The following is a 16014-nucleotide window of genomic DNA, read 5'->3' on the forward strand; positions in this document are numbered from 1 at the left end:
CAACATTCAAAAATCTAAGATCATAGAATCCAGTTCTATCATTTCATAGCAAATAGCTGGGGGAAAAGTTGAAACAGTGACAGATTTTATTTTCTTGGGCTCCAAAATCACTGTGGATGATGACTGCAGCCTTGAAATAAAGACACTTGCTCCTTGGAAGGAAAGCTATGACAAACCTAGACAGCATATTAAGAAGCAGAGACATCACTTTGTTGCAAAGGTCCATAGAGTCAAAGCTATAGCTTTTCCAGTAGTCATGTATGGATGTGAGAGTTGGACCATAAGAAAGGCTGAGCACCAAAGAACTGATGCTTTCAAACTGTGGTGCTGGAGAAGACTCTTGAGAGTCCCTTGGACTGCAAGGCGATCCAACCAGTCAACCCTAAAGGAAATCAACCCTAAATAGTCACTGGAAGGACTGATGATGAAACTGAAGCTCCAATACTTCGGCGACCTGAAGCGAAGAGCTGACTCATTGGAAAAGACCCTAATGTTAGGAAACATTGAGGACAAGAGGAGAAGGGGACAACAGAGGAGGAGATGGTTGGATGGCATCACCCACTCAATGGACATGAGTTTGAGCAAACTCTGGGAGACAGTGAAGAACAGGGAAGCCTGGCATGCCACAGTCCATGGGGTCACAAAGAGTCAGACATGACTTAGTGACTGAATAATAACAACAAGGGTGAAAGCTTTTGCCTTTAATGGGACAAGCACATCTTCTGAGTAGGTCCAATACCTATCCCTGAGGGATCTTCCTACCTGTGGTGCTGCAGAAGCCAGGAGGCTATCAGTAAGGCAGGTATCCAGGCAGCTCATGGAAAATCATCCCGCCTAGCAGCAATAGTGAACATTTTGTTCTACACTCAGGCTGTATGTGTGAGGCCATGTGTTTTGATCACGGAGTTAGTAAATACAGTCACCACAGATATTGGAAACAAGAAGAGAAACATAATCTTCCCTTGGCTTAAATCCCAGCTGCTGGTCCAGGAATACCACGTGTAGGTCAGGAAAGATGCGCAGGTGCTGGAGAAGATGGATAAAGGGAAGCCTGGAACAACCCAGAAGGTGGGAACAACCTTCCAAAATGGGAATGGGCTTAGACCAGAGTCTCTCATGCTTGAAGCCAATAGAAAACACTGGGAGACAGATGGCCAAGGTGGGGGCAGGAAGAGAAAAAAAAAAAATAAACTATCTTGCCCACAAAGAGGGAAGGGAAGCACTGAATGCAGGAGTAGAACCAGATCCATCCCACGTAAACGTCAGTCATGCAGGCAGGACCAGCCTGCCCAGCATCTCTCTGCTCGTGCCATCTCCTGGCACCCCCTCATGCCCATGACAGCTTCAGGATCAACCCACACTGAGTGGTCCCTGCCCACCACACTTGGCCCCAGCTTCCCTGGGCCAGCCCTGACCCCTCTGCTGCCATAAAGGGGCCGCCACCAAATCTGACATATGTAGCTTTTGCCAATTTACCCCAAACAGGCCAGAGTCAGAGAATCGGCCCTTGCCATCAGAGGCCACAGCCCTCCAGGCTGACTGGTCAGGTGGCAGAAAGACACCAGAACATTCTCTCCTCCTGTTATATCCTGGTCTATACAATATCTGTCAGTCCCTGGCACCATCATTCCCCACTCCCCCAACACCTAAAGACGTGCAGTCCCAGCAGCTATATCAAGACCCTCCAGAGAAGCCGCGACCCACCCCCTTCAAAGCAGGACGGAGCCCACCAAGGAAAGCTGTTGGAGACCCCCCAGTACACAATAAAATTCTGCAGAACTCATGGGACGGTGGAAGTAAAGGGAACGTATCACCATCACGGGGAAAGCAGGGGCCAGCAAAGGGAATGGCCCACACTGAGGCCTCTGCCCTGCGCAGTAACAGAGCCAGGGCCAGACAAGACTCCTGACAGGCAGCCCCTGTTCTCACCCCCCTCCACCCTGCCTCATGTTTCAGACGGCTCAGCCTTGGCGCCTACATGGCAGCTGGGAGAGGAGAAAGCCAAGTCCAGATTACATCCATCTCACAGGGAGCCAAGAAGGAAGTGGAGACTGCTCTTCCCTCCCGCCCACAGGCTACCTGTGGGCAGCCCCGCTCCAGGAAGCCACTGAACATGCAGGGAAGCTTGAACCTCACTCAGAAAAACCTCTGCCAGCTACAGGGAAGGAGGCAAGCTTCGAGTCAGTGGCAGGCCATCCTCACTTCACCATGCTTGTCAGCACACAACCCTCTCATATACCCCCCCAAATGATGGAAGGTATAAGATCCCCTCAGCCTATAATCTGGCCCCTGCAGTTTCCAGGCCCCCTAAATCTTGCCTCCACTCTCCTATCATGGCAACCAGTAACCTGCTCATACCTGCCCAAAATGTCCACCTGCTCCTAGCTCCAGTCAGACTTTCTATCCTTGAAGGGTCCTTCCTCCAGGAAGCTTTCTCTGCCTTCTGAAGGGGTTGCCTCCTCTGACCTCCCAGCCCTGAAGAAAGCTCTAGGAAAGACGGCAAAGGTACCTTCCTAGAGGGTGAGTGCTCACTTGGCCCGGAATTCCTCATAACTCATGGGGACAGCTCTCCAACGGCTGTCCCAGTAGTTACCTAATTTCTACAGTTTGACTGCTATGATGAAAAAGGTATCAATTTTTTGGCACATCAACAGTTTGCAGCATGCAACAGTATTTGATAGATGCCAATTAACACTGCATGCTGAGGCTGAAGCTCCAATACTTTGGCCATCTGAAACAAAGAGCTGACTCATTGGAAAAAATGCTGATGCTGGGAAAGATGGAAGGCAGGAGAAGAAGGGGGCGACAGAGGATGAGATGGTTGGATGGTATAACCAACTCAACGAACATGAGTTTGAGCCAAGTCTGGGAGATGCTGAAGGACAGGGAAGCCTGGCATGCTACAGTCCACAAGGTAGCAGGGTCGGACACGACTTAGTGACTGAACAACAAAAAGTGGGCACTGCATATCAAGAACCATACAACCTAAATATCCATCAACAGATGCATGAATAAACAAAAGGTCCTATATCCATACAATGGAATATTATTTGGCAACTCAAAGGAATGAAGTGTTGATACATGTTACAATGTGGAGCCTTGAAAATATGCTAAGTGAAAGAAGCCAGCCATTCCTGCATTGGCAGGCAGCTTCTTTACCACTGAGCCACCAGGGAAACCTATACACACACACACACACACACACACACACACACAAACACATATATGCATGCATGCATATTGTTCGGAGAAGGCACTGGCAACCCACTCCAGTTCTCTTGCCTGGAAAATCCCATGGACGGAGGAGCCTGGTGGGCTGCAGTCCATGGGGTTGCTAAGATTCGGACACGACGGAGCGGCTTCACTTATTCTTTTCCCTTTCATGAACTGGAGAAGAAAATGGCAACCCACTCCAGTGTTCTTACCTGGGGAATCCCAGGGATGGGGGAGCCTAGTGGGCTGCCATCTATGGGGTCACACAGAGTCGGACACAACTGAAGTGACTTAGCACCAGCAGTAGCAGCATGCATACTGTTGATGTTGTTGAGTCACTAAGTCGTGTCCAACTCTTTATGACTCCATGAACTGCAGTACGCCAGGCTTCTCTGTCCATCACTATCTCCCTAAGTTTCCTCAAACTCATGTCCACTGAGTCAGTGATGCCATCCAACTATCTCATCCTCTGTTGCCCCCTTCTCCTCTTGTACTCAATTTTTCCCATCATCAGGGTCTTTTCCAATGAGTTTATGTATGTGTATATATATATATACATATATTTATATATATATATAAAACTTGTTCCTTATAATGTCAGAGTTCTAAGGTAAATTGGTAAATTCAGTTTTCTTCCTTTCTCTTTGCTCTTCTTCCATTTGGTTATACTTCTGCTGCAGTTCTTATCACATAGTATTTTATTGCTGCTTTTAGATAACTATCTTCCTCATATAACTAAGAGACCCTCAAATGGTTTCAAATAGGAACTATTTCATTATATGTCTATATGATGCCTGAACCAGTGAAAAGAACATGTAAAATACATACTTAGTAAGAGTTTGTTGGTCTACTGAAATAAAAGCTGCACTAACAAAGAAAAGAAAAAAAAGCCAGTCATAAAACAGCACGTATTGCACAATTCCATTTACAAAAAATGACCAGAATAGGCAAATACATAGAGACAAAATCTGTAGATTAGTGGTTTCCTAGGGTTGGGAGGGATTGCGGAAAATGGGGAATGGCTATTAATTTGTTAATGGGCATGAAGTTTCTTTTTGAGGGTAATGTTCTTAAATTGATGGTGGTGATGATGCACAATTCTGGGAATATAGTAAAAGCCACTGAATTGTACACTATAAATGAGTGAATTGCGTGTTCCCTTTGGCAGCACATATACTAAATACATGAATTGTACGGTCTACGAATTCTCTCTATATAGAGAGAGATAAAAAGGGAACCATAAAATACACACTTCTACTGGGTGATATCAGCTGTGCCTGAAAGTGCAGGTCCTTCATGAAAGGTCCTTTATTGGCCCTGGGTCATATCTCAACACCCTGCATGATCAGTATTATCACAGACCAGAAAGTTGAGGCTCAGATAGCTAAAGCCACAGAGCTAATGAGATACAGATCTGGAATTTTAAATCAGATTATCTGAACCCGAGAGCAGGGTTCTTTGGGAATGTAGCCAGTGGAGAGACCTCAAAAGAAAGAGTGCAGCTCCATAGACAAGGAAAATCTGGAAACAAACTAAAAATCTTCCACGAAGGAAATGGGTGGTAATTAGCTGTTCCGGAGGCAATGGAAGATGACATAAACATCAAGATGATAAATAGGAGCATCAGGTGGGACATGTATATAAAATAATGTTACAGGAACATGCACAGATGGTATGAACAGTTAGATAACTATTCTCGTTTTGTTTAAACATACTTGTGTGGCCAAAAAGTAGTAGAGAATACAGATGCAAAAATGTGCTGGGATGATGAATAGTTAAGTGAATATTTCCTTTTTAAAACTTCCTGTGTTGATTTAACAGTAGAAAAGCAGGAGAGAGAAAATAAATACTCACATGGATACCCTCAACCAGTAGAGCAGAACACCATGTGAAACAAAGTTCATATGTTATGGCAAGACAAAGAAAATTTAAACATAAAACATTTTCCCTGCCCTTTTGCCCCCTCTCCCCCTCTACTGCTCATTGTGAATCCACGTTATACATCACCAAACCTCCCTCACAGGCAGAAATATCAACTCAACCATGACAAGCAACATTCTCCCAGCAACAACTCCTTAAAAGATAACATACCTTCTTGACCTTAGAAGGGGCCACATGACACATAGATCTGGATTGTGTCAACTGTCAATAATATGGCACTTAATGTAACGCCCTCTGTTTCACAAAACTTACATAACTGTGCTGTGATTCCTCATGGGCAGAAGAGTTCTTGGAGTTTTCTGGAGTGTTCTTCCTAGATTATAGCCCACAGTTTGACTCAAATAAAGTTTTCCTTTTCTTTCTTAGATAGACTGTAAGCTTTCATCGAGAACTGTGATTATCCAACCAGGAGTGAACTCAGGGGTCAGCAGTTCCCAAGACACATGCACTGGGCTACAGGATCACCAAGAACTTGACAGTCAATGCGGAAGAAAGGGCAGGAACCTTTTCTCAGTCTGCAAATGGGAGACTTCCTCTCTGTCAAAGCACAGGCAAGTCAGCCAGAAATTATTTAGTCACTACTGGTCTTTCCTTTGAAATGTTCTTTGTGTCCTGGACACAAGGCCCTCCTCTGTTCCCATCTCTGGTGCACCCCTCTGTCCTAAGACATTCAGCGAGTCTTATCGAAATTCTCTCTTTGTATATTTCTCTTCCTCCCGAGACCGTGAGATCCTCCAACAGAGCCCACAATCACCCATCTTTGTCTCCCCAGGCACATGATGGACGCACAGCAGAGCTGCAGTGATGTGTTCTGAATGAAACGGACTAGACTCCTCAGGCCCACCACCCTGCAGAGCTAGACTTTTACAGATGAATACCCTTAGTACCCTTGGTGTAAGAGCTAGACTTTTACAGATGAATACACCTTACCCTTGGGCTTTCCTGATGGCTCAGCAGCAAAGAATCTGCCTGCAATGCAGGACATCCGGGTTTGATCCCTGGGTTGGGAAGATACCCCGGAGGAGGGCATGGCAACCCACTGTAGTACTCTTGCCTAAAGAATCCCGTGGACAGAGCAGCCTGGTAGGCTGCAGTCCATCGGGTCACACAGAGTCAGACGTCACTGAAGTGACGTAAGCAGCGGCCACAACTTTTAGCACAACCTCCTGTTCAGCATTCGTGCTCACAGTCCTCTATCTACAATCCCAGTCCACCCCACACATTCCCCTCTTCCTGAAACACTTGAGTCATCACATTCTCTTCTGCTCAAGACCTGTTTTCCCTTCCCATCGAGCCTGAGCACCTTGGCCAGGTCCCAAAGCCCTTGTAGGGATACTCTGGCTTCCCAGCAGGATCAGCCCAACACACTCATTCCCACCTCAGGGCTTCTCCTGTTTGCCTATTCGGAGATACATTCTGCCTACTCAAATCCTATCTCTGGTTAAGTTCAAGTTCTAACTCCTCCCAGAAGCCTTCCCTGACCATGCCAACCCTCAGGGATCTGAATGTGTCAGCTTCCAAAGTTGAGTACACAAGGGGATAATTATCTCTTTGTACCCTTTTCTTTCCTGTGTTTGCTTTCCCCGCCCTCAAACTAGATTAATCTTCTTAGGGCAGGGCAATGTCTTACACTTCATCAGGGTGACCCACCACTCCCACGGTGAGACAGACACATCTCTGAAGCTCAAGACATACTGGTGCTTAGGTCTGAAAATCTGAAATACAGCATGGTTAGTGATGACAATGTGTTTTCTGAGTGGTATAGAGGCTGGTTCTAAGCATGACACAGTTGAGGCATGGGTACAAGAATTTGTGGATTTCCCAGGTGGCTCAGTGGTAAAGAATCCGCCTGCCAATTTGGGAGACACAGAAAATGTGTGTTCGAACCCTGGGTTGGGAAGATCCCTTAGAGGAGGAAATGGCAAACCAATGCAGTATTCTTGCCTGAAAAATTCCATGGACAGAGGAGCCTGGCAGGCTTCAATCCATGGAGTCACAAAGAGTCAGACACTATTGATGATACACACAGCATAAACACACAAGAGAATTATCTTGTTATACCAGAAAGTTCCTTCAATCTTTAAGGAATGCCTATGGGCATAGTTTTAAACTCAAGACTCTTGAAAGTCCCTTGGACAGCAGTGAGATCAAACCAGTCAATCCTAAGGAAATCAACCCTGAATATTCATTGGAAGGACTGATGCTGAAGCTGAAGCTCCAATGTTTTGGTCACCTGATGCGAAGAACCAACTAACTGGAAAAGACCCTGATGCTGGGAAAGATTGAAGGCAGGAGGATAAGGGGTCGGCAGAGGACGAGATGGTTGGATGGCACCAACGACTCAATGGACATGAGTTTGAGCAAGTTCCGGGAGATGGTGAAGGACAAGGAAGCCTGGCGTGCTGCAGTCCATGGGGCCGACAAAGGTCAGAAATGACTGAGTGACTGAACAATAATAACCTGTCTGTGCCCCAGTTCCTTCCATAAAGTACAAACCAGCCACTCTGACTTCCTTACACAGTTGGGAGGACACATGGCAAAAACTGTCCCACAAGGAACTTAAAGGTGTCAGCCTTTTTCACAGCAAGGAAACCAGCAACAAAATGAAAAAGACAACCTACGGAATGGGAGAAAATACTCGCAAACGATGACTGATAAGGAGTTAATATCCAAAATACATAAACAGCTCATATAACTCAATATAAAAAAAACCCTATTAAAAATGGGCAAAAGACCTGAATAGACATTTTTCAAAAGAAGATATACAGATGCCAACAGGCACATGAAAAAATGCTCAACATTGCTAATCATCAGAGAAATAAAAATCAAAGCGACAGTGAGTTGTCATCTCACACTTGTCAGAATGGCTAGCATCAAAAAGTCTATAAATAACAAACATTGATGAGGATGTGGAGAAAACATAATGCTCATATACTAGTGATGGGATCATAAACTGGTGCAGCCACTGGAGGGTCCTCAGAAAACTAAAAGCAGAGGTACCAATCCAGCAATTCTACTCCCAGGTATATATACAATGAAAACAAAAACACTAATTCAAAAAGATGCACGTATCCCAAAGTTCATAGCAACACTATTTGTAACAGCCAGTTTGTGGAAGCAACCTGTATGTCTGTAGACAGATGAATAGATAAAAAATCTATATATGTATACATATACACACACACACACACAATGGAATATTACTCAGCTATAAAAAAAGAATGAAATAATGCCATTTGCAGCAACACAGGTGGACCTAGAGGTTATTTTTAATTAATTATAATTTATTAAATTAATTATATCACATAATTTATATTAATTGTATTATATTAATTAATTATATTGATTGAAGTAAGTCAGATAGAGAAATACAAGTATCATATGATATCACTTATATATGAAATTTTAAAAAATAATACAAAAGAACTTATTAACAAAACAGGAACAGACTTAGACATAGAGAACAAATTATGCTTACCAGAGGGGAAGAAGGAAGGGATAAATTAAGAGTTCTGGATTAACAAATTACTACATATAAAACAGATGAACAAGAAGAGCCTAAAAAAAAAAAGAAGACCCTTATAGCACAGGGAAATATATTCAATATCCTATAACAAACTATAATGGAGAAAAAAATTGAAAAAAATTATATACTTACATATATATAACTGAATCATTTTGCTATACACCAGAAACTAACATAACCTTGTAAATCAACTATACCTCAATAATACAAAAAAAAAAAAAAAAAAATGGAATTTGCCATTTGCAAAAACAGGGATGGACTTGGAAGGTATTATGCTTAGTGAAATAAGTCAGACAGAGAAAGACAAATATTTATGGTATCACTTGCATGTGGAATCTAAAAATAAAACAAATGGGTGAATATAACAAAACAGAAAGAGACTCACAGACATAGAGAAGAGAACCAACTAGTGATTTCCACTTAGGAGAGGGAAGGATGGAGAAATAAAATAGGAAAAGGAAATTAAGAGGTACAAATTACTATGTATAAAAAAATAAGCTATAAGAACATATTGTACAGTACAGGGAATATAGTCAATATTTCATAGTAACTTTAAATTGAGTATAATCTAAAAAACATTGAATCACTACGTTATAAACCTAAGACTAATATAATACTGTAAATCGACTATACCTCAGTTACAAAAAACAAGAAAGAAAAGTGGCAGCAACGCATGTTACTGTCACCACCCAGCACTGCTGTAGTGACCTTCCTGAAGTCTCAGTAAATGGCCCTTTCACCCCTGGGAGGCCAGGGAGAGGGTACTGATAATGTGGCCAGGTGCCACAGGAGAGGGCAGGAAGTTTCAGGCAGCCACTGACTTAACAAACATTCAACAAAATATTTCACATGGTTTACATGCATTACATGCATTCAGTATATGTGATAAATCAATCTGCCAACAATTCCACTTTCTAGAATTTACCTAACGATCATACTGGTATGAGTGTGGCACTAGAGTTTTTCCTTTTTTACTACAAAATCCTCTGTCTAGAATCATACTTGGCAGATAGAAGGTGAGTAAACGAGGTATGAAGACATATATATAAGGATGAACATTGAAGTTACAACCTCCATGGTGGTGGTGGTTTAGTCACTAAGTCCTGTTCTACTCTTGAGATCCCATAGACTGGAGCCCCCATGGACTTCCTAGGCAAGAATGCTGGAGTGGGTTGCCATTTCCTTCTCTAGGGGATCTTTCTGACCCAGGGTTCAAACATGCATCTCCTGCATTGCACGTGGATTTTTTACCACTGAGCCAGCAGGGAAGTCCCAACAACCTCACAGCTGTGTGGTGTACTGTGGTCAGTCACTTCAGTCGTCTCCAACTCTTTGCAACCCATGAACCGCAGCCCGCCAGGCTCCTCTGTCCATGCAATTTTCCTGGCAAGAATAACTGGAGTGGATTGCCATGCCTTCCTCCTGGGGATCTTCCTGACCCAGAGATCGAACCTGCATCTCTTGTATTGCAGGCAGGTTCTTTACCTGTTAAACCATCAGGGAAGACACACAACCTTAATGGCACTGGTTAAATTCATTATGGTCCATCCATAATAGATGGTCTATGCAACTGTTAAATAGAACATCACACACACATACACACACACAGATCTGTGAAAATGCACAAGACTAAAAACAAATTGCAAAACAGCATTCTGATCCCATCTACATGTACAGTCTGAGCCAATCTACATTAAAAAAAAAAAGAAAAACACCAGAATGTGCATATGTATCGTTGTATACGCATAGACAATGTCCAGAAGGATACATGGAAACTTAACAATGGTCCTTTCTGAGGACTGGGGCTACAGAGATTCAGGAGGATGAGGGAGGAAACGTTTCAGTGCACTATTTGATTTTTTTTTTAATTGACTAGTTTGCTTTTGCAACTATAAAAGTTAACCTGAACATGGTTAGAAATTCTATCTGTAATGTCACACGGCCAACCAATACACTCCCCGAGGAAAGGACAGAGAGCAATGTTTACAGTGTAATGTAATTGGTGAAAACAGGGTATAAACTATAACTCCAGTGTCATCCTAATGACATACATAAAGAAAGCATGGAAGCAAAACCATTTTTAGATCCCATCAGCCCTGAGGCCCCTGCCACCCCCGCCCCCAGACGATCCACAAGGTGGCAACCAAGTCCTTGAGCAGGGACTCGGTTCCACAGCCCCAGAGCAGGAAGCAGTCACAGTGACACTGCAAACGTCTTGAGGAATGAGACAGGTCCTTCCCTTCATTCCGAGGGAAAACGAAGTGGGATGAGTCTGCCTTCACTCTGCTTCAGGGCTGAGACCTTGTAGACTTTAGACATCAAGTGAATCTGTGTGGGTTTGTTTTTTTTTTTATTCTTCTTCTTTATTGAACTTGTTACAATATTGCTTTTGTTTATGTTTTGGCTTTTTTGGCCTGGAGGCATGTGGGACCTTATCTCCCCAAGCAGGGATGGAACCCGCAGCTCTTGCACTGGAAGGCAAAGTCTTCACTGGACCGCCGGGGAATTCCCTGAATCTAGTGTGATCTTGAAAGGCAGAAACTGGCAGCCTAAAGGACCCTAGGTGCCTTTAAGACTTAGTAAACAGGCAGAAAGGTGAAACCAGGCAAAAGTCTTCCCAGCAGCTAAGATGTCTCTGATTTCCTCGCAACAGCTCTATAGAAGCAAATCCCTTAAGAAAATAGAAGGGTATGCTGGGTAAGGGGTGAGGTTTTAAAAGTAAAGAACCTAAGGGCTGGAAGGTCTTAAGGTAGCAGCTAGCCCAGCACCTGCACTGCCAGGAAAGGAACTGAGGCCCAGAAAAGAATGTCTTCCTGGGACGTTCCTGGCGATTCAGTGGTTAAGACTCTGCACTTCCACTGCAGGGGGGCACGGGTTTGAACCCTGGTAGAGGAATTAATTAATGGGATTCCCTGGTGGCTCAGACGGTAAAGCGTCTGCCCGCAATGTGGGAGACCCGGGTTCGATCCCCGGGTCAGGAAGATCCCCTGGAGAAGGAAATGGCAACCCACTCCAGTACTCTTGCCTAGAAAATTCCATGGATGGAGGAGCCTGGACCTACAGTCCATGGGGTCGCAAAGAGTCGGACATAACTGAGCGACTTTTCAGAAAGGAATTAAGATCCCACATGCCTCGCAGTGCGGTCAAAAACCAAGTGTTCCTTCCAAAAAACTGCAGACCCAGGAAGGAGGGGGCTCTTAAGTGACCAGAGTTATAAGCTTCCTGGCACTGACTGGGAAAGCAAGCTAGAGTTGAGAAATGATCCATTCTGGAAAAATACAGTTGGCTGCATGTGACATGGAAGCCACAGGAAAGGTCCAGTCCCCGTAGGTGTTCTAGCCTCACATGAATAAATCATGATGCCATAGTGAATGGATAGGGATCTCCTGCCTCAGGACGAGTTAGTCATGCATTTAGCAAATCCCAACCTTCTCTGGGTGTGGCTGGCAGTTTAGCCAGAAAGAAGAAACACCTTCCAGCCAGGATTCTGAGCCGGAGGCTTGGCGGCCCTCATCCTCCCCAGGGCTGCAGTGACTCGGGTTAAGTGTTCATTGACTCTATTTTCCTCTAACCAAGGGCTCCCAGATGGCCTTCTCCCAGCCCAGAGCATCCAACCACCAGGGTGACTGTCCCAACAGCCCACAGGTCTCTGAAAGGTCCTGTCTAATAATGGCAGGAAGGTGCTGGGGGTGGAGGGGGAGGCGTGGGTTTCTCCAACCCTCCCTCAAGCACAGGGAGAACCTTCCTGCAATCACCCAACGTTCAGCCTGAAAGGGAGCTCTGAGAGTATCTAACAGCCCAACACCCTGGTTTCCAAAGAAATGAGAACCCAGGAAGTGACTGATTTATCCAAAGCCACCCAGTAGTTTAGGAACGAATCAACCGGGACTTCCCTGGTGGTCCAGTGGTTAAGATTCCACTTTCCAATGCAGGGGACACAGGTTCAATCCCTGGTCGGGGAACTAAGATTCCCATAAGCTGAGGGGTAACTAAGCCTGCACACCACAACTAGGAGCTGGGGACTTGGGGGCCTCGACAAGGGAGAGGCCCATCCACCACAATGAAGATCCTGTCCCAGGTAAGACTCAACACAGTAAAAAATAGTATTTTTTTTTTTTAATAAAAGGAACATATCACCCATTCCTGGGTTTTCATTTGTTCTTCTGGAAAACCCATGTTGGATTACTAGATATTCTCGAAGGTCCCTTTCAGGTTCCATATTGTGTGAGCATCCCAACAGCTCTGGGGTCTCTGAAGGAGACTCAGGTCCTGGCCAAGTCCAGGAGCCCCAAACACTCTCCTATGCCAGATGAGCAGCCAATGGTGTCTACCAAAGACTACGGGCGAGGTACCACAGGGGAGCTGACATCTAACTGAAAACACAGATATGATCCCTCAGAAAAGTCAATATCATTAAATAGAAACAAGATGTGCCACCTTTGAGAGAGGAGAGATAAGTCAGCAGACAAGAAAAAGGGCATGGAGAAAGGAGGCATCCTCAGGGAAGGATGGGGGCGATGTGGGCAGAAGAGCAGAGCAGGTCTCTGCAGAGCGGTGAGGTGGCAGGAGAGGGCCCTGTGTGGTCAGGGGCCCGTGCCAGCTGCAGTCTGGCCAGAGACAGACAGCCTGGCTGACCCACGGGCCCTGCCTGGCCAAGGACACCCTCTCTCCTGCCTGTGCCATGCAGGACAAAGACAGCATGTTCCAGGTGGGAATTACTGCTCTGAAGTTCAAAGTAGCTCACCCCAGGGCTCTGGGAGCTCCTTCTATGAGGCCATCCCACTGCTGGTCTCTGGGGGGGCCAAGACCCACTTGACCATAGGCTCAGGGGGCTCCTTGAGGAGGGGAGGTGGCCGCATTGGCACAGGGCCCAGCCTGCAGTGAGCGCACTGACTTCAGAGGTCTTAGGGAGCTCCAGGAGGTTCAAGGGGTGGCAGATGTGGTAGGTAAAATAGTGGCCCCTCAAAAAAAGACATGTCTGTGTCCTAATCCCCAGAACCTGTGAATGTAACCTACGTGGAAAAGCGGTCTCTGGGGATGTCATGGACTTAAGGATCTTGAGATGAGATCACCCTGGATTACCTGTTAGGGCCCTAAATCCAGTCACGGTTGTCCTTATAAGAATAAAACAGGACTTCCCTGGTGGTCTGATGGTTAAGAATCTGCCTGCCAATGCAGGGGACACAGGTTTGATCCCTGGTCCAGGAAGATCCCACATGCACACCACAACTAGTGGGCCCCACTCTCTAGAGCCCACACTTCTCAACAAGAGAAGCCCATCACAATGAGAAGCCCACACACCACAACTAGAGAGTGGCCCCTGCTCTCTGCCAACTCGAGAAAGCCCGCACGCAGCAGTGAAGGCCCAGCGCAGAAAGAAAGGAAGAGGCAGAGGGAGATTCGACCGAAGAGGAGGACACTTAGAGACTCACATGGAGAACGGGATGTGAAGGCCAAGGCAGAGCCTGGAGTGATGCAGCTACAACCTGGGAATGCCAAGGAAAACTGGAATCAAAATCTAGGTGAGAGGCAGGAAACCCAGCCTCTCTCAGAGCCTCCAGAAAGAATGAACTCTATCAATACCTTGATTTCAGACTTTCGGTCTCCACATCTGTGACAGAATATATGTCTGTTGTTTTAATCACCTAGTTTGAGATGATTTATTATGGCAGCCCCAGGAAATTAACACAGCAGGGAAGGGGGGCAGAGAAGCAGGTTGGGGGTTTCAGGAGTCCTGGGAAATGTCACTCATCTTTGTGTAACAGGGGTCACAAAACCTGTGTTAGTGGCACTTTCCCGGGAGGGTATCTGAGGGGGACAAGGCAACCCCTGGCTTCTGAGGATGTCAAATCCGCAGGATGCAGGAGCCACGAATACAAGGCCCCACCCAGCTCACCCCATCCGCTTGCTCATCAGGCACGGCTCCCACCAGCAGGCCTCATCACCTGTTAAAGATTCTCTATCCAGAGCTGTGGCCCTGTCCACCCACCTAAGGTCCCTCCACACTTGACCTTCTTTCGTTATCCATGAGCTCCCCAAAAGAGACAAGCACACTTCTTCTCCAGCAAGTTTCTCAGAGCTCATTTGCATAGAGATGTAGAGTAGTTCAGGAGGAAGGACGCTAGCTTTGGCGCCAAACAGATCTGACTTTTAATCCTAGGATGATTTGGGGTACCTAGTGATTAGGCCTCTCTGAGCCTCCGTTTTCTCATCTGTAAAATGGAGTAATGAGGATAGTTAGAAACAGCACAGGTAGGGACATCCCTGGTGGTCCAGTGGTTAAGAATCCACCTTCCAATGCAGGGGAAACAGGTATGATCCCTGCTCGGAGACCTAAGATCCCACATGCCCCAGGGCAGCTGAGCTCGAGTGCCACAACTAAAGAAGCCTGTGTGCCCCAACGAAAGAGCCCACATGATGAAACCAAGACCTCCCACGTGCTCCAACTAAGACCCAAGGCAGCCAAATAAATATGAAATAGCACAGGTAAAACGTCTGGTCTATGATGTGCTACACAGCAGGAGCACGATAAACAGGAGCAATTATCATCATTCTTTAGACGAATAACAACGTTTTTCTGGAACACTGGCCTGAGCCTACCCTGTCCTTACTGCTGGGGTAGGATACAAAGAGATCCAAAACCGGGGGGCTGTCCTCCAGGGCCCTCACTCAGCAGAGAGTTGCTGAGTACCTGCTGTGGTCCCTCTTCTTACTCACCTTACTTCTTACTCACCTCCCTCACTTACCTCACCTCCATATTCCTTGCTTGCCAGTCACTAGCGATGATCTCAGCCCTCTATGTGCCTCCCATAGGCACGCAATTCATGCTTGTTTTGTATATAAGGAATAAATGGTATTGAGTGAGTCACCCAACCTCTTGAAATGTCAATTTTCTCATCTAATGGGACTCACAGCACCTACCCACCCTGCTGCCTCACAGGCAATTGTAAAAACCAAATAGAAACAGCAGCCACAGAAGGCCACAGAGGCACAGCCCATACAAAACCCCAAACTACACCTCAAAGGCTGTCCCATCTTCTGCGAGGTGGGCTCTGCTGGGCCCAGGACAGTCTTGGGATGCTCACATCTCCCTGTGCCCAGAAAGCCTGCATTCCAGCAGCGTGACAGGTCCGCATCATAAACTGGGTGCAAATCTCCCTGCCTTTCCTGCTCTGGAGTCAGAAAACCTGGGCTCAACTTCTGATGCTCCCTCTTCCTAGATGTGCGACCAGGTCACTGAACCTCTCTGAGCCTCTTTTTTCTCTTCTGTAAAACAGGGTTAATTGCTCCTGCCTATCTAGAAATGTAGCCACAAGAATAGAATGAGATAATGT

General features: G+C 45.8%; 1 protein-coding gene across 3 annotated transcripts in view; it reads right to left on the minus strand.

The window, feature by feature from the left end:
* Window positions 1-16014, minus strand: part of LOC133066344 (death-associated protein kinase 2-like) — a 108910-nt gene that overhangs the window by 59252 nt on the left and 33644 nt on the right. The window contains exon 1 of one of the 3 annotated variants that reach the window (XM_061157336.1): window positions 5407-5598. The exons of the other annotated variants lie outside the window; for them this stretch is intronic. Coding sequence (XP_061013319.1) covers window positions 5407-5429 — 23 coding nt within the window. The 5' untranslated portion in view covers window positions 5430-5598. Of the gene's footprint in view, window positions 1-5406; window positions 5599-16014 lie in introns of those variants that run through there. 3 annotated transcript variants of the gene reach the window in all.

The sequence above is a fragment of the Dama dama genome, chromosome 12 (genome assembly GCF_033118175.1).
Source record: "Dama dama isolate Ldn47 chromosome 12, ASM3311817v1, whole genome shotgun sequence".
NCBI classification, from domain to species: Eukaryota; Metazoa; Chordata; class Mammalia; order Artiodactyla; family Cervidae; genus Dama; species Dama dama.